The sequence below is a fragment of the Nerophis lumbriciformis genome, linkage group LG05, assembly GCF_033978685.3.
Source record: "Nerophis lumbriciformis linkage group LG05, RoL_Nlum_v2.1, whole genome shotgun sequence".
Classification (NCBI taxonomy): domain Eukaryota; kingdom Metazoa; phylum Chordata; class Actinopteri; order Syngnathiformes; family Syngnathidae; genus Nerophis; species Nerophis lumbriciformis.
The window spans coordinates 49,793,987-49,816,759 of NC_084552.2; the positions used below are offsets into that span (position 1 = coordinate 49,793,987).

At 38.7% G+C, this 22,773-nt stretch overlaps 1 protein-coding gene across 1 annotated transcript in view; it reads left to right on the forward strand.

The window, feature by feature from the left end:
• LOC133606200 (hepatocyte growth factor-like) overlaps window positions 1–16,433 on the forward strand; it is a 55,558-nt gene extending 39,125 nt beyond the window's left edge. Inside the window, exons 12-18 of the mRNA XM_061959861.2 lie at window positions 3,160–3,192; window positions 3,264–3,396; window positions 3,472–3,546; window positions 7,367–7,504; window positions 7,595–7,701; window positions 7,794–7,927; window positions 11,242–16,433. Coding sequence (XP_061815845.1) covers window positions 3,160–3,192; window positions 3,264–3,396; window positions 3,472–3,546; window positions 7,367–7,504; window positions 7,595–7,701; window positions 7,794–7,927; window positions 11,242–11,418 — 797 coding nt within the window. The 3' untranslated portion in view covers window positions 11,419–16,433. The remainder of the gene's footprint in view (window positions 1–3,159; window positions 3,193–3,263; window positions 3,397–3,471; window positions 3,547–7,366; window positions 7,505–7,594; window positions 7,702–7,793; window positions 7,928–11,241) is intronic.
• The last annotated feature ends 6,340 nt before the right edge of the window (window positions 16,434–22,773 follow it).

Sequence of the window (22,773 nt, forward strand, 5' to 3'; positions counted from 1 at the left end):
CAAATACCCAGAATCGCTTACAGCACTAACTCTTCCGGGACGCTACAATATACACCCCCGCTAGCCCCCCCTCCCCCCACCATAGCCCTGCCACCCCCCAACCCCGCCCACCTCAATCTACTCATGCTCTCTCAGGGAGAGCATGTCCCAAATTCCAAGCTGCTGTTTTGAGGCATGTTAAAAAAAATAATGCACTTTGTGACTTCAATAATAAATATGGCAGTGCCATGTTGGCATTTTTTTTTTCCATAACTTGAGTTGATTTATTTTGGAAAACCTTGTTACATTGTTTAATGCATCCAGCGGGGCATCACAACAAAAGTAGGCATTATAATGTGTTAATTCCACACCTTTATATATCGGTATTGGTTGATATCGGAATCGGTAATTAAGAGTTGGACAATATCGGAATATTGGATATTGGCAAAAAAGCCATTATCGGACATCTCTACAAAGAACCCATTCTTTTCCTTCCAGCGACCACTAGGAAATGTGGTCGCTACAAGGTCCTTAACGTTATCGCTTATAACAACAATATCGCTAATACTCGGGTCACAAAATGTAAATGGATTATAGATGTAATTACATCATGACTCTAATTTGCCTCATTGTTAACTGACTTTTATTTAAGTTTATTTACGAGTTAGAATGCATTAAAAAAAAAGACGTGTTCTTGTGAATGATAGGCAAATTGGATTTGCAATTGCAAGTTTTGGGAATTTTACCCATCATACACAATTCTTATGTGGGACAAGAACACGCGGGTCATTCCATTTTATGTGCATTCTCAATAGTGAAAAACTGCTAGTAATAGGCGATGAGAATACGATCTATTCCGCCTGTAAAGCCCTCTAAAAAAATGGCCAAACCCGTTTAATATAAGCCGCACCCACTAAATTTCAGTTGAAACATTTTTTTTCAAAACATTGGCCGAAAAAGATTTGTAAATTTGTAAATTGTTTCCAAACGGTGTCTGTAATATGGCAGTAAAACGGCTGATCAAACAAAACCAAAGTCATCGTCATGGACTCTCCAATCAGCTAAACAGACTCAACAACTCTTGTGAACTTGGTGAATGTATTGAGGAAAAAATAATGTAATTCTATGTCAATAATACTAACACAGACACTCGTAAACGTGTTAGCATTATAGCTAATGCTACTGACGCTAGCTTCATTACATTACGATAACACTTACAAATATGCATGAAAACACTCCTACAGACATCACACATGGAACGGTTTCGTGAAGGAATTTCCCTCAGGGGATTAATATAGTGTTTCTGATTCTGATAAAAAAAAGTTAAGGTAATATTGTAAATCTTACAAACATTGCTTGGAGCGATGAATGAAGAATCCGCATGAGTAGAAACGCTATGGACGGCTAGAAGACTGAACGGCACTTCTGCTTCCGGTTTGGAAGGACTAAATGGAAGGACAGTGCAGTGAACTCGTCCAAAAGATGGCACCGTAAAACAAACAATAATTAACATTATCAGCATGTCTGATTGTTTTGCATTAAGGCTGTCAACAAAGAAAAATCCATAAATTAGCTGCACCGTTGTATAAGCCACAGGGTTCAAAATGTAGAAAAAAAGTAGTGGCATAATGTCCGAAATGTACGGTATTTAGAATACACAGAAAAGGGTGAAACGTGTGTTCTTGTCTTCCATAAGGATTATGGATGATGGGTAACATTCCAAGTAGGGATGTTCGATAATGGCTTTTAGCCGATATCCGATATTCCGATATTGTCCAACTTTTTAATTACCGATACCGATATCAACCGATACCGATATCAACCGATACTGATATATACAGTTGTGGAATTAACACATTATTATGCCTAATTTGGACAACCAGGTATGGTGAAGATAAGGTCCTTTTTTAAAATATTAATAAAATAAAATAAGACAAATACATTTAAAAAAAATTCTTGAATAAAAAAGAAAGTAAAACAATATAAAAACAGTGACATAAAAACTAGTAATTAATAAAAATGAGTAAAATTAACTGTTAAAGGTTAGTACTATTAGTGGACCAGCAGCACGCACAATCATGTGTGCTTACGGACTGTATCCCTGCAGACTGTATTGATATATATTGATATATAATGTAGGAACCAGAATATTAATAACAGAAAGAAACAACCCTTTTGTGTGAATGAGTGTGAATCTGGGAGGGAGGTTTTTTGGGTTGGTGCACTGAATGTAAGTGTATCTTGTGTTTTTTATGTTGATTTAATAAAAAAAAATTAAATTTAAAAAATTTAAAAAAAGCCGATACCGATAATAAAAAACCGGTACCGATAATTTCCGATATTACATTTTAAAGCATTTATCGGCCGATAAAATCGGCAGACCGATATTATAGGACATCTCTAATTCCAAGTACATCTCGCTGTGGCCGCAGGCAATGTAAGTTGCGCCCACTTTAAGTCTCACGTGCACTTAAACACGTACCCACGGAAGTGAAGCTTGAGAGACAATACGTTCCGCGGGAATCAGAAATACATTTTTAAAATACTGCAGAAAATAAGTTAGGATTAAGTTTGGGTTTTGGTTAGGGTTGCATATAATAAGCCGAAAAAAAAATACATTCAACTACCAAAATAATAACAACAATGGCGGTTGCATCAGCCATCTTGCATCACGTTACAGATCAAGTGTCCACTCTCGCGGTGTCGTCACCCCTGTGGGCGCAACTTTGAGTGTGTGCGGCCGCAACTGTAGACCCTTCTCTAAAATTCCCCCCAAAAAAGTGCAGTTCCACTTTAACTTCTGGCACCTTTGTCGTCCCGTCACTTTCCAAAGGCGATTAGCTTCTGTTGACTAGAACTCAAATGTCATGTCTGTTTTTAATACATGTTGCCTAGCTGCCTTTTGGAACACACTGTTCAAACTGCTGTCTTCTTTTTATTAAGCACACAAACAAACACACACACACACACACACACACACACACACACACACACACACACACACACACACACACACACACACACACACTGATGCAGTTAGATTGTCAGCGTTAATGGGGCTTTTCTCCACAGGCTGAACAACTACTTTGCTCATGTCAAACATTAGTTGTTTGTTGTGTGCACCAAATGAATAAGTGAGTCTTCCGAGGAGATCAAAGTGCTTTGTTTTTCATCCCTCAGGTGATCCTGCCCCAGCGACTCCTCATGTGAACGGTGAGTGTTTCCACGCCCTCTGCACGTAACTAGCGGTGGTTTAACGTTCATGCGTTCCTTCTTGCATGAAGCCACGCTCGGCCCCCCTGGTGCGTCGACAACCCGCCCCAGGATATCGTGCTTCGTCCACATTAACACCCGCATCGTTGGGGGACACCAAGTACGAGGAACAGATGGCAGCTGGGTCGTGAGCATCCAACGAGAGTAAGATACCCTCGCGGGGATCCGTCTTCTCTTTGCTGGTTCAAAAGACATCTGATGATGTTTGTTTTGTTCCAGAAAGATTCATTTGTGCGGAGGGTCTTTGATCCGGGAAAACTGGGTGTTGACGGACCAACAGTGCATCACGTCCTGGTAAGGCTTTGACGCAGGTCCTCTATTTACTGTATTTACAATGGAAACGCAGCCTGTTTAATGGACTTGATCCTTCTTGTCTGGATGTCTCATTTGTTCACCTCAGAGATTATACGTTTATGGTAAAGATGGGCATCTTTCCCATTTGTGTTCATGTCTTAGTACAGGGGTTGGGAACCTTTTTGGGTGAGAGAGCCATGAAAGCCAAATATTTTAAAGTGTATTTCCGTGAAAGCCATATAATATTCTTTAACACGGAATACAACTAAATGTGTGCATTTTTAAGTAAGACCAACATTTTTAGAGTACCGTATTCTTCGGACTATAAGTCGCAGTTTTTTTCATAGTTTGGTCAAGGGTGCGACTTATACTCAGGAGCGACTTATGTGTGAAATTAACACATTACCGTAAAATATCAAATAATATTATTTAGCTCATTCACGTAAGAGACTAGACGTATAAGATTTCATGGGATTTAGCAATTAGGAGTGACAGATTGTTTGGTAAACGTATAGCATGTTCTATATGTTATAGTTATTTGAATGACTCTTACCATAATATGTTACGTTAACATACCAGGCACGTTCTCAGTTGGTTATTTATGCCTCATATAACGTACACTTATTCAGTTGTTCACTATTCTTTATTTATTTTAAATTGCCTTTCAAATGTCTATTCTTGGTGTTGGGTTTTATCAAATAAATGTCCCCAAAAAATGCGACTTATACTCCAGTGCGACTTATACATGTTTTTTTCCTTCTTTATTATGCATTTTCGGCCAGTGCGACTTATACTCCGGAGCGACTTATACTCCGAAAAATACGGTATAAAAAGTCTCTTTTTCTTTTTAATAACAGTTATTCTGAAGGTAACCAATAATAAATAAAATGCTTCTTACCATTAATGCGACTTCTGGTGCTGCATGGTTTTGCTGATGGCTTTATAGTCTGGTTGATACGTGGTTATTTTTAACACTGTGATTACCAGCGGAATTATTCATTACTTATCGTGTTAAGCAATGTCAGCTAGGATTTATCTGAGAGCCAGATGCAGTCATCAAAAGAGCCACATCTGGCTCGAGAGCCATAGGTTCCCTACCCCTGTCTTAGTAAATGTCAACCAATCAACATTTAACAGTGAGCTATTAATGATAACTGTGCTGGCCAGTTGCTATATCTTGTCATCATACATGTCTCATTTGCACGGTATTCTAGTTCTGGAGTTTCCCCTGTTTATGGTGACATAGATATTAGGACGGGGGTCAGCAACCTGCGGCTCTTTAATGCCGTCCTCGTGGCTCCCTGGAGCATTTTCAAAAAAGGATAGAAAATGAAAAAAGATGGGGGGAAAATAATTATTTTGTTTTCGATAGGGATGTCCGATAATGGCTTTTTGCCGATATCCGATATTCCGATATTGTCCAACTCTTAATTACCGATACCGATATCAACCGATACCGATACATACAGTCGTGGAATTAACACATTATTATGCCTAATTTGGACAACCAGGTATGGTGAAGATAAGGTCCTTTAAAAAAAATAAATAAATAAATAAGATAAATAAATTTAAAAAAAATTCTTGAATAAAAAAGAAAGTAAAACAATATAAAAACAGTTACATAGAAACTAGTAATTAATGAAAATGAGTAAAATTAACTGTTAAAGGTTAGTACTATTAGTGGACCAGCAGCACGCACAATCATGTGTGCTTACGGACTGTATCCCTTGCAGACTGTATTGATAAATATTGATATATAATGTAGGAACCACAATATTAATAACAGAAAGAAACAACCCTTTTGTGTGAATGAGTGTGAATGGGGGAGGGAGGTTTTTTGGGTTGGTGCACTAATTGTAAGTGTATCTTGTGTTTTTTATGTTGATCTAATTAAAAAAATAAAAAAATTTAAAAAACAAAACCGATAATAAAATAAACGATACCGATAATTTCCATATTACATTTTAAAGCATTTATCGGCCGATAATATCGGACATCTCTAGTTTTAGAATGTTTTTTGTTTGGGGACAAACATCACACAAACCTTCCCAATTGTTAGGAAGCCCAATGTTTGACATGTTTGTGTTTATGCTTCACTGATGAGAGTATTTGGTGACCATCTTTTTGTCCTCCTAATTTCGCCGGTTCTTGAACTCACCACAGTGTGGACTGTGACGCAACAGTTTGTTTACATGTAAAATCTTCCACTCCTTCTTTTTCTCATTTTGTCCACCAAAAGTTTCATGCTGTGCGTGAATGCACAAAGGTGCGCTTTGTTGATGTTATTGACTTGTTGGAGTGCTAATCAGGCATATTTGGTCAGCGCATGACTGCAAGCTAATCAATGCTAACATGCTATTTATGCTAGCTGTATGTACATATTGCATCATTATACCTCATTTGTAGGTATATTTGAGCTCATTTAATATCTTTTACTTTTATCTTTAGTTTTGCATGACACATTATCTGTATGTAATATTGGTTGCATTTCAGATAGTTGTTTGTGTGCCATGTTGTTCCAGACCACAGCAAATATTACCTAGCTTGCCAACGATTGTAATACAACTATTAAAGGAAGACAGCCTGCCGTTTCCTTTGACTTGGACACACACATCTATACCTTTGGCCATTCTAAGCCAGTCATTTCCAGGAGTTATCTCACCTTCTGAGTAGCCTCTGATTTACTAATGGTTTCTAATGTTGTAAAAATGTGTTGAATAAATATTACATGTCAACATTTCTGTCAACGAAAATTTGCTTCAGCCTGCGGCACATAATCATTTTGATAGTAGGCTATTGTAGCTAATATAGACACCTACGTCATGTGTTGCCTTCATTATAAGACTTATACAGTCGCGATCAGAAGTTTACATACACTTGTAAAGAACATAATGTCATGGCTGTCTTGAGTTTCCAATAATTTCTACAACTCTTATTTTTTTTGTGATAGAGTGATTGGAGCACATACTTGTTGGTCACAAAAAACATTCATGAAGTTTGGTTCTTTTATGAATATATTATGGGTCTACTGAAAATGTGACCAAATCTGCTGGGTCAAAAGTATCCATACAGCAATGTTAATATTTGGTTACATGTTCCTTGGCAAGTTTCACTGCAATAAGGTGCTTTTGGTAGCCATCCACAATATTCTGGTGGAATTTTTGACCACTCCTCTTGACAAAATCGGTGCAGTTCAGCTAAATTTGTTGGTTTTCTTACATGGACTTTTTTCTTCAGCATTGTCCACACGTTTAAGTCAGGACTTTGGGAAGGCCATTCTAAAACCTTAATTCTAGCCTGATTTAGCCATTCCTTTACCACTCTTGACGTGTGTTTGGGGTCATTGTCCTGTTGGAACACCCAACTGCGCCCAAGACCCAACCTCCGGGCTGATGATTTTAGGTTGTCCTGAAGAATTTGGAGGTAATCCTCCTTTTTCATTGTCCCATTTACGCTCTGTAAAGCACCAGTTCCATTGGCAGCAAAACAGGCCCAGAGCATAATACTACCACCACCATGCTTGACGGTAGGCGTGACGTTCCTGGGATTAAAGGCCTCACCTTTTCTCCTCCAAACATATTGCTGGGTATTGTGGCCGAACAGCTACATTTTTGTTTCATCTGACATCACATGGACAAAGATAAGACCTTCTGGAGGAAAGTTCTGTGGTCAGATGAAACAAAAAATTTTTCCCTAATCGCCCATCTCGATTAGGGAGTGAGGTTTACCACCGTACATTTGCACGGAATTGCAATATTCCAAATTTATTGAGGGTCTGATTGATCTCCATCTTCCATCCCAACTGATTGTCCTTAATCAGCGTTCCCGACCTGAGGGAATACAGCGTCCAGGTGGGTGTGCGCCACCTCAACGAGTCTTCCCGTCATCCCAGACTCGCCATTTCTCGTCTCATCTGCGGGCCGGAGGGATCCAACCTGGTCATGCTGAAGCTGTCAGAGTGAGTGTTCACTTTTTCCCAATAAATCTGCTTTATGTTGTAGCTCAAACGTGCAGCAGAATTTATTTGACTATGACTGTCTTTTTACAGCCCAGCTCCCGTGTCCGAGGGCGCGTCCACCATCCATCTTCCCGTAAAGGAGTGTCACATTGCAGAGGGAACAAACTGCACCATGTACGGATGGGGGGAAACCAAAAGTACTGCCCACTCGTTTCGGTCTCGGTTTAGTTTTTTTTTAACCTAAGAAAAGCCTCGCTGCAACCGATCTTGTTTATCCTTTTGTGAGCAGACACGGGACAGGACGAGGCGCTGAACGGCGTGACCATGCCCATGATGGACGGGGACATGTGCTCGCGAATCAAAGGGGACGCCGGAGACAGCAGGATATGTGCAGGAGGAAGGAGAGGAGAAGGTGTATGTGATGTAAGGCTAAAACCTGCATTCTATAGTAGTACAGTATAGCCAAACCTATTTATTTTTATTAATAATAATGACTATATTTATTTGATAATCACTTATCATTTGTATAAAAAATATTTATTCATATATATATCAATATTATTTATTACAAAGTTTGTTGCAGTAAATTGTTTGCATTCACTTTCTGCTTGTTGCTAGGCAGATTTCATGGTGCACAATCATAAGTCAAATAATTCTTCAAATTCTAGACAAGTGTATTTAAATGCTTAACATTTTTAATTTACACTGTGATGAATAAAATGGATCTGTTTCGCTAACGTTGTGGGGGGCTCGGATTACCTCTGATCGCTCCTCTCGCCAATTATTACTGTAAACCGCCACAATGCATCACAGAAATAGATACAGAAGACTCAAAAAGATCCTCGAAGGCATGCTCACTCACACAGCGACACATGCAATATAGACTTCTTATGCGATCGCTCCTCCCACCAGTTATTAAATTATAACAATAAATCGACTAGTTATGTGACAACTTATTTGATTGGCGCAGTTGCTCCTCCTGCCAGTTATCAATGGCAACCCCTCCACATAAAAGACATAGACAGAACAACTCCAAATAATTCAGTGTCAATGCATGAGTACATGAGTTATGCAATGTAAATGAATAATGCGATTGCTCCTCCTACACATTATTAATGACAACTATTGCAAAAAATAAAAAAAGACTGAAAACAACCTCGTGTCAAAACTTGAGGTCCTCTTGGTCACGCACGAGCATGTTTGCAGATGCAGTGTAGACGTTTTGTACTAATAATGCGATTGCTCCTCCTACCAGTTACTAATGAAAACAACATCAATGAATAGAAAGACTGGAAATAATCCAGTGTCAAATCTCGGGGTCAGCTCGCTCACACCAGCACGTGTGCACACGCATTGTAGACAAACTGTATAATTAATGCGATTGCTCCACCCACTCGCAGTAAATAAAAACAAGTGGAAATAATCGAGGTATGTTTGCTCACAAACAGGCACGTGTGCACACGATATGTAGACATGTTGTATGAAGAATGAGATTGCTTCTCCCACCAGTTATTAATGATAACGATAGCAATAACCCGGGGTCAAAATGTTAAGGTAAACTCGCTCACATGTGTGCACACGCTACAAAGACGAGTTGTATGAATAATGCAATTGCTCCTCCCACCAGTTATTATTGATAACAATGGCATTATACCAGTGTCAAAATCTTGAGGTAAACGAGCATGTGTGCACATGCTATGTAGACGAGTTGTGTAAATAATAAGATTGCTCCTCCCACCAGTTAGTAATCATAACTATAGAAATAATCAAGTGTGAAAAGCTCAACGTCTGCTTGCTCATGCACTAGCACGTGTGCAGGCGCGTTGTAAACGTGTTGTATAAATATTGCAATTGCTCCTCCAACCAGTTGCTAATGACTAAATGACTGGAAATAATCCAGCGTCAAGCCTTGCTCACACACCTGTGAACATGCTATGGAGATGTGTTCTATGAATAATGCAGTTGCTCCTCCCACCAGTTATTAATGATAACTATAGAAATAATGCAGAGTCAAAAGTTTAAGGTAAACTCCCTCACTCACAAGCACGTGTGCACACGCTATGTAGACAAATTGTGAGAATAATGCGATTGCTCCTCTCACCAGTTATTAATGATAACGATAGCAATAACCCGGGGTCAAAATGTTAAGGTAAACTCGCTCACATGTGTGCACACGCTACAAAGACGAGTTGTATGAATAATGCAATTGCTCCTCCCACCAGTTATTATTGATAACAATGGCATTATACCAGTGTCAAAATCTTGAGGTAAACGAGCATGTGTGCACATGCTATGTAGACGAGTTGTGTAAATAATAAGATTGCTCCTCCCACCAGTTAGTAATCATAACTATAGAAATAATCAAGTGTGAAAAGCTCAACGTCTGCTTGCTCATGCACTAGCACGTGTGCAGGCGCGTTGTAAACGTGTTGTATAAATATTGCAATTGCTCCTCCAACCAGTTGCTAATGACTAAATGACTGGAAATAATCCAGCGTCAAGCCTTGCTCACACACCTGTGAACATGCTATGGAGATGTGTTCTATGAATAATGCAGTTGCTCCTCCCACCAGTTATTAATGATAACTATAGAAATAATGCAGAGTCATAAGTTTAAGGTAAACTCCCTCACTCACAAGCACGTGTGCACACGCTATGTAGACAAATTGTAAGAATAATGCGATTGCTCCTCTCACCAGTTATTAATGATAACGATAGCAATAACCCGGGGTCAAAATGTTAAGGTAAACTCGCTCACATGTGTGCACACGCTACAAAGACGAGTTGTATGAATAATGCAATTGCTCCTCCCACCAGTTATTATTGATAACAATGGCATTATACCAGTGTCAAAATCTTGAGGTAAACGAGCATGTGTGCACATGCTATGTAGACGAGTTGTGTAAATAATAAGATTGCTCCTCCCACCAGTTAGTAATCATAACTATAGAAATAATCAAGTGTGAAAAGCTCAACGTCTGCTTGCTCATGCACTAGCACGTGTGCAGGCGCGTTGTAAACGTGTTGTATAAATATTGCAATTGCTCCTCCAACCAGTTGCTAATGACTAAATGACTGGAAATAATCCAGCGTCAAGCCTTGCTCACACACCTGTGAACATGCTATGGAGATGTGTTCTATGAATAATGCAGTTGCTCCTCCCACCAGTTATTAATGATAACTATAGAAATAATGCAGAGTCAAAAGTTTAAGGTAAACTCCCTCACTCACAAGCACGTGTGCACACGCTATGTAGACAAATTGTGAGAATAATGCGATTGCTCCTCTCACCAGTTATTAATGATAACTATAACAAGAATTCAGTGACAAAAGCTCAAGGTGTGCTTGCTCATGTACTAACATGTGCAGACGGGTTGTACAGTCGACGTGTTGTATAAATAATGCGATTGCTCCTCCAGCCAGTATTTACTGACAACTATGGCAATAAATATAAATGACTGGAAATAATCCAGCATCAAAGTTCGAGGTAACCTTGCTCACACATTAGCATGTGTGCACACGCTGTGTCGACAAGTTGTATGAATAATGCGATCGCTCCTCCCACAAGTTATCAATGACAACCTTTACCAGGGACTGAAGTGGGGGTCTAGTAAAGAGCAGTGTGTGTGCGCTCTAGTGAAGCTGGTGTAAACTCCAGAATAGAATAGAAACCAGACGCATGTTTGGCGTTCACTCATCTCACGTCGTCTTCTCGTCACGTTTGTGCCGCTCTGCAGAAGGACTACGGCGGTCCGCTGGTCTGCCAGGAGCACGAGCGCAAAGTCATCGTGGGCGTGAGCATGCAGCGGACCAAGTGCGCCTCGTCGCGGCCGGCGCTCTTCGTCAACGTGGCGTTCTACTCAGAGTGGATTTACAAGGTCTTCAAGCTGTACCCCAGCCCCGAGACAAACTGACGCTGTGCTGGGGAAGACTCACTGAAGTATTTTGTCTCCTGGAATATACTTGAATACTCACCGAGTACCACGACTACAAGGATGTGACACCCCCTCTAAGATCCCACACAGCCCCCCCGCCCCTCCTTCCTTTGCCTTGGCGAGCTGCTGCGGGTTGTGGTGCTAATGTTTGTAGCATGAGAGTGAAGGTCCCTGCCAAGGACAACACGGCTGTCGGGTCTCAGTTTGGGGGAAGCGTGGCCCCTGGTGGGCCGTGTGGTCAGCAGGACATTCGTCTTCCGTGCTCGCTCCGTCCTGGTGTACATACTTTATTGATTACACTCACCATGTCAGATGTTATGGGTCTTATAGACCTTCTTCTTCCTCTCGCCGCTGACGACGTGTTTAAAAAAAAATACATATATATTTATTTTTTCTTTTGAGATGAATTAAGATGAGCAGCATTGAGAGAACTAATATTCCTATCCTTAGTATGCCAATGCTGTCAGTGTGCTAATCGTTAGCAGGCTGAATGTCAACTTATTAGCATCACAACATCTGGACTACACATGTCAACATTGCAACTGTTAGCGAAGGAAAGCACTATCTGGCTGCAATCCAGATGCAATAGTAATGTAAATATTGGATGCACAAATGAAACCCACTTTTTGATGGAAATAACCCAATCTTATATTTTCAATGTACATTTTTGCAGAAAAGCACTCCAGTCGTTTTGAGGATCTTTTTGTAGTAGGTCCCTAAAAACAGCAGAGCAGTCCTGTCCTGTGGAGGATCTTTGGCTATCACTTTTGCAGTTGGTTGTCGAAATACATTCCACGACTCCTTTTTCATATAGAGGATCTTTGATTTGCATTTGTACAATCGGTGATTCCGTCATGCGCAGGATCTTTGACTAATATTTTTACAGTAGGTTCCCAAAAACCAAGAACACTCCCTTCATATAGAGGATCTTTGACTTTCTTTTTTGCAAAAGGTCGTTAACAAGAGCAGATGACTCTTTGTCATTTTTGATGATCGTTGAGTAACATTTCATCAACAAAAACAGCAAGCCACCTTTTTGATAGAAAATATCTTTAACTCATCTTTTTTCACTCAGTCCTCAAAAACAGCAGATCAATTCTATCATATATTTTAAACTGTATTTGTGCAGTCGGCCCTTAAGAACAGCTAAGTGCTCCTGTCACCTAGAGGATCTTTGACTATGTTTATAGTAGGTCCTCAAATACATCACACCACTCCTTTCCTATAGAGGATCTTTGATTTGCATTTATACAGTCGGTGATTCCGTCATGTGGAGGATCTTTGACTAATATTTTTACAGTAGGTTCCCAAAAACCAAGAACACTCCCTTCATATAGAAGATCTTTGACTTTCTTTTTTGCAAACGGTCGTTAACAAGAGCAGATGACTCTTTGTCATTTTTGATGATCGTTGAGTAACATTTCATCAACAAAAACAGCAAGCCACCTTTTTGATATAAAATATCTTTAACTCATCTTTTTTCACTCAGTCCTCAAAAACAGCAGATCAATTCTATCATATATTTTAAACTGTATTTGTGCAGTCGGCCCTTAAGAACAGCTAAGTGCTCCTGTCACCTAGAGGATCTTTGACTATGTTTATAGTAGGTCCTCAAATACATCACACCACTCCTTTCCTATAGAGGATCTTTGATTTGCATTTGTACAGTCGGTGATTCCGTCATGTGGAGGATCTTTGACTAATATTTTTACAGTAGGTTCCCAAAAACCAAGAACACTCCCTTCATATAGAAGATCTTTGACTTTCTTTTTTGAAAAAGGTCGTTAACAAGAGCAGATGACTCTTTGTCATTTTTGATGATCGTTGAGTAACATTTCATCAACAAAAACAGCAAGCCACCTTTTTGATATAAAATATCTTTAACTCATCTTTTTTCACTCAGTCCTCAAAAACAGCAGATCAATTCTATCATATATTTTAAACTGTATTTGTGCAGTCGGCCCTTAAGAACAGCTAAGTGCTCCTGTCACCTAGAGGATCTTTGACTATGTTTATAGTAGGTCCTCAAATACATCACACCACTCCTTTCCTATAGAGGATCTTTGATTTGCATTTGTACAGTCGGTGATTCCGTCATGTGGAGGATCTTTGACTAATATTTTTACAGTAGGTTCCCAAAAACCAAGAACACTCCCTTCATATAGAAGATCTTTGACTTTCTTTTTTGAAAAAGGTCGTTAACAAGAGCAGATGACTCTTTGTCATTTTTGATGATCGTTGAGTAACATTTCATCAACAAAAACAGCAAGCCACCTTTTTGATATAAAATATCTTTAACTCATCTTTTTTCACTCAGTCCTCAAAAACAGCAGATCAATTCTATCATATATTTTAAACTGTATTTGTGCAGTCGGCCCTTAAGAACAGCTAAGTGCTCCTGTCACCTAGAGGATCTTTGACTATGTTTATAGTAGGTCCTCAAATACATCACACCACTCCTTTCCTATAGAGGATCTTTGATTTGCATTTGTACAGTCGGTGATTCCGTCATGTGGAGGATCTTTGACTAATATTTTTACAGTAGGTTCCCAAAAACAAAGAACACTCCCTTCATATAGAGGATCTTTGACTTGCTTTTTTGCAAAAGGTCATTAACAAGAGCAGATGACTCTTTGTCATTTTTGATGACCGTTGAGTAACATTTCATCATCAAAAACAGCAAGCCACTTTTTTGATATAAAATATCTTTAACTCATCTTTTTTCACTCAGTCCTCAAAAACAGCAGATCAATTCTATCATATATTTTAAACTGTATTTGTGCAGTCGGCCCTTAAGAACAGCTAAGTGCTCCTGTCACCTAGAGGATCTTTGACTATGTTTATAGTAGGTCCTCAAATACATCACACCACTCCTTTCCTATAGAGGATCTTTGATTTGCATTTGTACAGTCGGTGATTCCGTCATGTGGAGGATCTTTGACTAATATTTTTACAGTAGGTTCCCAAAAACCAAGAACACTCCCTTCATATAGAGGATCTTTGACTTGCTTTTTTGCAAAAGGTCATTAACAAGAGCAGATGACTCTTTGTCATTTTTGATGACCGTTGAGTAACATTTCATCATCAAAAACAGCAAGCCACTTTTTTGATATAAAATATCTTTAACTCATCTTTTTTCACTCAGTCCTCAAAAACAGCAGACCAATCCTATCATATAGAAGATCTTTAAACTGCATTTGTACTGTCGGCCCTTAAAAACAGTTCAGTGCTCCTGTGTCGTAGAAGATCTTTGACTATGTTTATAGTAAGTCCTCAAATACATCACACCACTCCTTTCTTATAGAGGATCTTTGACTTGCATTTGTACAGTCGGTGATTCCGTTATGCGCAGGATCTTTGACTAATATTTTTACAGTTGGTTCCCAAAAACCAAGAACATTCCCTTCATATAGAGGATCTTTGACTTGCTTTTTTTGCAAAAGGTCATTAAAAAGAGGAGTGTTTTTTTTGTCATTTTGGATGGTCTTTGAGTAACATTTTTACAGTAGGTCATCAAAAACAGCAAACCACTTCTTTGATATAAAATATATTTTACTCACATTATACAGTCAGTGCTCAAAAACAGCAAACCACTTCTTTGATATAAAATATCTTTAACTAATCTTTTTTCACTCAGTCCTCAAAAACAGCTGACCAATCCTATCAAAAATATATATAGAAGATCTTTGAACTGCATTGGTACAGTCGGCCCTTAAAAACAGCTCAATGCTCCTGTCACGTAGAGGATCTTTTGACTATGTTTATAGTAGGTCCTCAAATATATCACCTTTTTCTATAGAGGATCTTTGACTTGAATTTTTGCAATAGGTCCTTTAACAGAGAATATTATTCTTGTCATGTGGACTTTCATTTTTTCAGTCATCCTCAAAAACAGCAGAACACACCTTGCATAGGACAGGATAGACTTATTTATCCCACTATGGGGAAATCACGTTGTTGCAAAGCAGGTTTTTACAGACAGTAACAGAAGTAAAACGTAATGAAAAATAAATACTAAATATTGTGCACTAATATGTATCGATAAAAGATCAAATGAAACACTAACGCCCGTATTGCACACCAAGAAAAAAAAAATTGACCAACATTTGGACGGTCACTCCTTAACAGCATCACACCACTCCTTTCATTTAGAAGATCTTTGATTAAAAATGTTAGTCTGTCCTCAAAAACAACATACATTCTTTCTGTATAAAGGATCTTTGACTATCAACTAGTCCTTAAAAACGACACATCACTTCTGTCACATAATGATCTTTAAACAACTGGAAATGATCAACCTGTGCTTGCACTTGTTTTATAGTTGATGCGATCGCTCCTCACACCAAGTTATCAGTAAAAGGCTCCAAATAATCCAATAAGTCAAAGAACACAATAAGTTGCTGGTTTTTTAACCAGCTTGTGTTTTATTGATGTATGGCTATATTAGCCATAATATAACAAACCATCGATCACTGGTCATTTTTTCAAAGTCCTAAGCTGGTTTTGCGAGTCTATCCATTCGTCCGTTTTCTGCTGCTTGCCCCTCTCAGGGTCGCGGGGAGATTGCTGGAGCCTATCCCAGCCGCACTTGGGCGGAAGGCAGGGTACACAAGTACATACAGACAAATAGGTTCTCATTTCCACGTGTAAAAAAACAACCAACTCTATATAATCCCCACTCGCTGACTTTCATTTTATTTTTATGTGAACTGACAAGAAGCCAACTGTGCTTTTATTTTGTGTTACTTATTTAATTGTAAATAGCCCTGTGTAAATTGTGTAATTTTTGTACATAACACAACGATGACCGAATATATATTTTTTTATAATGTAAAACCTGTCAAAGCTGCTATTTTTGGGCCTTTTTTTTTTAATAATATATATATATAGATGCATTTTTGTTGTTATTTTTCAAGTGAAATGTTGTAGCCGCTGCATTACTCTGATTTTAATAAACAACTCCTCACGCCAGCGCAGTGAGGTACCGTCATGGACCTGGCCTTGTTTCTCTCATTTTTTTATGCTTTTAAAAATATGTTATCTATTATTATCATAATTGGCAACTTTATTTATCCACAAGGGAAATGGTTTGACATACATACATACAGTAGCTCTTTTAACCCAATATTCATGGTTGTTGTTACTTTGCGCCATCTAAAAAGTATGCTAGCTGTTTACATGCTAACATTAACATGCTATTATTACTTTGCTAACGTTGTATGAATAGCATTTTTGCAAATGTTATATGTTTTAACCTAATAATCATGGATTTTGTTACTTGGCGCCATCTTAAAAGAATGCTAGCTGATCCCCTGTTAGCATGCTATCATTTTAGCTACCGTATTTTCCGCACCATAAGGCGCCCTGGGTTATAAGCCGCGCCTTCAATGAACGGCATATTTCAAAACTTTGTCCACCTATAAGCCGCCCCGTGTTGTAAGCCGCATCTAACTGCGCTAAAGGAATGTCAAAAAAACAGTCAAATAGGTCAGTCAAACTTTAATAATATATTAAAACCAGCGTGATGTGGGCGCGCATGGAGTCGTATATCAACATGGACGAAGCTGCGTGGAAAAAGCCACCCGGCCTCTTCGCGTAAACTTAAACTTACCTTAACCACTCGCTCATCTTTTCTTCATCCATCCCTTCGAGTTAGCTTTTATGATGACGCCGGCTGGAAAGGTCTCTTTTGGCAAGGTCTTCCTTTTGAATATCACCATGGGTGGAAGTTAGCATGGCAAGCTAGAACCACAGTGAAGGATGACTTCTCATTCCCTGTGGTGCGAATATTCACCGTACCGTACGTGCTCCCGTTGTATCCACAGTGCGGTTCACAGGAATATCAGTTGCTGTGAAATAGTAATCCGTGTGCGGATGGAGAGATTGCGTCTTTTCATGAACCGGATCCCTGTCGCTTTGTAGGAGCCATTTTGTGGTCTTTACAGATGTAAACACACAAAGGAAATGAAACGTACGGTGATATCCGCGCGCTTTTTCTTCTTCTACGCGGGCGGGTGGTTGCTTACAGTAGAAGAAGAAGCGCTTCCTGTTCTATGGGGGCGGGTGCTTACCTTGGCGGTTGCTTGCGTAGAAGAAGAAGCGCTTCCTGTTCTACCGGGGAAAAAGATGGCGGCTGTTTACCGAAGTTGCGAGACCGAAACTTTATGAAAATGAATCTTAATATTTATCCATATATAAAGCGCACCGGGTTATAAGGCGCACTGTCAGCTTTTGAGAAAATTTGTGGTTTTTAGGTGCGCCTTATAGTGCGGAAAATACGCTAATTTGACGTACTAATCATGGGTTGAGTTGCTTGGCGCCATCTTAAAAGTATTGTAGCTGCTAGTTAAAAAAAAGTTACAAATATAGGATATGTCATTTTTTAGGCTTTCCTTGTTTGTTTTTGTTTTTAGTTTCTTGTAAGTTGTTCTGTCTTTTTTGTGTCGAATGTCCTTCCTGTTTTTTTACACAACTGCTATTTTTTACATAACATGCACAGGATTTGGCAAATTACGTTGACTTTTTTTGTTTATGCTAGCGTTTTTGCTAATTTAACCTTCCTAATGATGGATTTCTTTACTTGGCACCGTCTTAAAAGTATGCTAGCTGTTGACATGCTAACATTAACATGTTAACAATACTTTGCGAACATTTATTGATAGCAATTTTGCTAACTATATTGGTTTTAACCTAATAACCATGGATTTTGTTACTTGGCGCCATCTTAAAAGTAGACTAGCTGTTAGTTCTCAAAAGTTACAGATAGGATATGTCCCTTTTTAAGCTTTCCTGGTTTTGTTTTCACTTCCTTGTGAGTGGTTCTGTTGTCTTTTCTTTTCTTATTTGTGTGGCGTGTCCTTCCTGTTTCTCACACATTTTATATTATTTACATGATTTGCACAGGACTTTGTAAATTACATTGGCATTTTTTTTGTTTTATGCTAGCATTTCAGCTCATTTAAACTACTAATCGTGGATTTTGTTGCTTAGCCCCATCTTAAAAGTATGCTAGCTTTTCGTTTTATGCTAGCATTTTAAAGCTCATTTAAACTACTAATCATGGATTTTGTAGCTTAGCGGCATCTTAAAAGTATGCTAGCTTTTCGTTTTATGCTAGCCCATCCATCCATTTTCTACCGCCTATCCTTTTTGGGGTCGCGGGGGGCGCCGGAGCCTATCTCAGCTACAATCGGGCGGAAGGCGGTGTACACCCTGGACAAGTCGCCACCTCATCGCAGGTTTTATGCTAGCATTTCACCTAATTTAAACTATTAATCATGGATTTTGTTGCTTAGCGCCATCTTAAAAGTATGCTAGCTTTTTGTTTTACGCTAGCATTTTAGCTCATTTAAACTACTAATCATGGATTTTGTAGTTTAGCGGCATCTTAAAAGTATCCTAGTTTTTCGTTTTATGCTAGCATTTTAGCTAATTTAAACTACTAATCATAGATTTTGTAGCCTAGCGCCATCTGAAAAGTATGCTAGCTTTTCATTTTATGCTAGCATTTTAGCTCATTTAAACTACTAATCATGGATTTTGTAGCCTAGCGCCATCTGAAAAGTATGCTAGCTTTTTTTTATGCTAGCATTTTAGCTCATTTAAACTACTAATCATTGATTTTGTAGCTTAGCGGCATCTTAAAAGTATGCTAGCTTTTCGTTTTATGCTAGCATTTCACTTAGTTTAAACTATTAATCATGGATTTTGTTGCTTAGCGCCATCTTAAAAGTATGCTAGCTTTTTGTTTTACGCTAGCATTTTAGCTTATTTAAACTACTAATCATGGATTTTGTTGCTGAGCGCAATCTTAAAAGTATGCTAGCTTTTCATTTTATGCTAGCATTTTAAAGCTCATTTAAACTACTATTCATGGATGTTGTAGTTTAGCGCCATCTTAAAAGAATGCTAGCTTTTCATTTTATGCTAGCATTTCACCTAATTTAAACTATTAATCATGGATTTTGTTGCTTAGCGCCATCTTAAAAGTATGTTAGCTTTTTGTTTTACGCTAGCATTTTAGCTCATTTAAACTACAAATCATGGATTTTGTTGCTTTGCGCCATCTTAAAAGTATGCTAGCTTTTCGTTTTATGCTAGCATTTCACTTAGTTTAAACTATTAATCATGGATTTTGTTGCTTAGCGCCATCTTAAAAGTATGCTAGCTTTTTGTTTTACGCTAGCATTTTAGCTTATTTAAACTACTAATCATGGATTTTGTTGCTGAGCGCAATCTTAAAAGTATGCTAGCTTTTCATTTTATGCTAGCATTTTAAAGCTCATTTAAACTACTATTCATGGATGTTGTAGTTTAGCGCCATCTTAAAAGAATGCTAGCTTTTCATTTTATGCTAGCATTTCACCTAATTTAAACTATTAATCATGGATTTTGTTGCTTAGCGCCATCTTAAAAGTATGTTAGCTTTTTGTTTTACGCTAGCATTTTAGCTCATTTAAACTACAAATCATGGATTTTGTTGCTTTGCGCCATCTTAAAAGTATGCTAGCTTTTCGTTTTATGCTAGCATTTTAACTAATTTTGTACTTTTTCACCTAATAATCATGAATTCCGATACTTGGCGCCATCTCGGAAGTGTGCTAGCTGTTCTACTGTAACTGTTAGCATGTAAGTTTGACCTGACAACATCGTCTACTGGCTTGTACTGCTCGAAATGTTGTATGCAGGGGACCAAAGATCTGGAACCGGCTTGATGAGAGCCTCAGGATGCTGCATTCATTCTCCAACTTCAAAAAGAAACTGAAATCATACCTATTTAGGGTGACCATTTCCATGACACCAAAAAGGAGGACATTATGCGGCATATCAATAAATTACTATGGTGTACATAGGACTCTGGTATACTCTTATTTATAGTACAATTTTGAGTGGTTTAAAGATGATGTTTGTGTGGCTGAATAGGAAAAAATATTAAAGTCAAGTGTTTGTTAACAGTATTTGTATTTATTCAATACATTGTGGTGTTCAAAAAGTGACCACTGAGATGAATCTTTTCAAGTGCAGAGTGCCACAAAGCATAACATGTGTGGACTTAAATGTAGTTAACATATATAATTAAAAAAAAATGCCACAAAAATTTTTCCACATCAACATCAAGGCTGCTTGCTGCATATCTGGTTGCGTTATGCAGAATATGGGCCAAACAGTTTGCAGGTAGCACATCTTTTTGGCTCAGTTTCAGCTTCTGATACACACTGTTATGTTTGCCACAATTGACACTGGCATTGTCTGCTGCATATGCAGACATGTTTTTCACCTCTAAGCCAGACATCTCAAGTTTTGCCAGCAGCTGGTTTGTTATGGCTTCTGACGTTTCGTTGCTGTCACTATAAAAATCCAACAGGACATGTTGGATGCCTTCATCAAAGTGAAAATACCTTACCACAATGGGAAAACACTTGTTTGTTCCTTTATTTGAGGCGTCGGTTGCTACGGAAAAGGGTAGGTTGTTTTCTTTTATGTAGTCGGTATGTTCCTGTACCGAATAGTGAGCGATGACGTTCTCGCACAATGCCTTGGCTTTTGTTCGGCCACAGGCCATCCCTTTAGCTGTGGGATAGTCACTGAAAATCTCCCGGTCCACTTTCATGCCGCAGTCTAAACTTCTGTAGGACTGGTGATGCTTTACAGCAGTGGTTCTCAACCTTTTTTCAGTGATGTACCTCCTGTGAACATTTTTTTAATTCAAGTGCCCCCTAATCAGAGCAAAGCATTTTTGGTTGAAAAAAAGAGATAAAGAAGTAAAATACAGCACTATGTCATCAGTTTCTGATTTATTAAATTGTATAACAGTGCAAAATATTGCTCATTTGTAGTGGTCTTTCTTAAACTATTTGGAAAAAAATATGTAAAATAACTAAAAACTTGTTGAAAAATAAACAAGTGATTCAATTATAAATAAAGATGTCTACACATAGAAGTAATCATCAACTTAAAGTGCCCTCTTTGGGGATTGTAATAGAGATCCATCTGGATTCAGGAACTTAATTCTAAACATTTCTTCACAAAAAAAGAAATCTTTAACATCAATATTTATGGAACATGTCTACAAAAAATCTAGCTGTCAACACTGAATATTGCATTGTTGCATTTCTTTTCACAGTTCTTTTTGACAGACATTTTAGTGAGGGTCAAACCATCATGGCATGGGGGAAACTCTGGGTTTATGGTAATGAATGGAATAGCCTACTTGATTTGATGTTCAGTTTATGAACTTACATTACATTACATACCCCCAGGGTACCATTTGAGAACCACTGCTTTACAGCATGGTACACCTTGCACAGTTCCGCAGCAGTTATCTTGTCATCCAGGGGCGACGAAACTTCATGAAAAAATGTCCTCATTGAAGAGGTACCTGCCGCATGTTTATTACTTTTATGTTTATCCGTACCCGCATGCCGTTCAATTGCAGCTTTCCCCTGACTACTTACGTCGACATCACATCGACAAAGTGTGCAGAAGCCATGGAATGAGTCTCGGCTGCTTTTCGTTATAAATTCGTTCTCTTTTATCCATTCAGAATTAAACGAGGTCTTGCGTTTTGGCATGATGCTAACTTTCTGTCAATGTTATGCCGCAGCATATACTTTTTTAACCAATGATAAGCAGATTTGTATCCGACACAGCTCTTAGCCAATCATTTGATATGTTACTGCGTTGGGGGCATTTTTTACGGTCTTTGATTGGCTATCGCGCTGCAGCCCAGCAAAGATGAAAAAACTCCGCTCTTCAAGCCTAGTGCCTCAAAAAGGAGGACAAATACGTGTCCGGCTTGAAGCTGCGCCGGACGCCGGACAGGGCATTAAAAATCCGGACTGTCCGGCCTAAATCCGGACACCTGGTCACCCTATACCTATTAACCACCTATCTCTAATGCCTCATGTGGGGTAGACTACTGTTGGGTTGTGCGTGGTTGAATGTATGTATGTATGTACAGTATGTGTATGCTTGCTTTAGTGCTCCTATTTTGTGTTTATCATATCGCGTTTTTGTGCTTGCCACCATGTCTCAGCATTCCATGCATATACTGACCTCTGGACCCCCTGCCAAAAGCTTCTTCTAGCTTATCTGGGGGACCCACTTACCACCATCCTTAAATGGATATTCACTGCTGTTGTAATTGTAATATGTAATTGTAATTGTAATATGGTATTGTTTTAGTGCTGTAATTCTAATATGGTATTGTTAGAGATGCTACCTCAGTAGAAACATTTAAGTCCCATCTCAAAACTCATTTGTATACTCTAGCCTTTGAATAGCCCCCCTTTTTTTAGACCAGTTGATCTGCCGTTTCTTTTCTTTTCTCCTCTG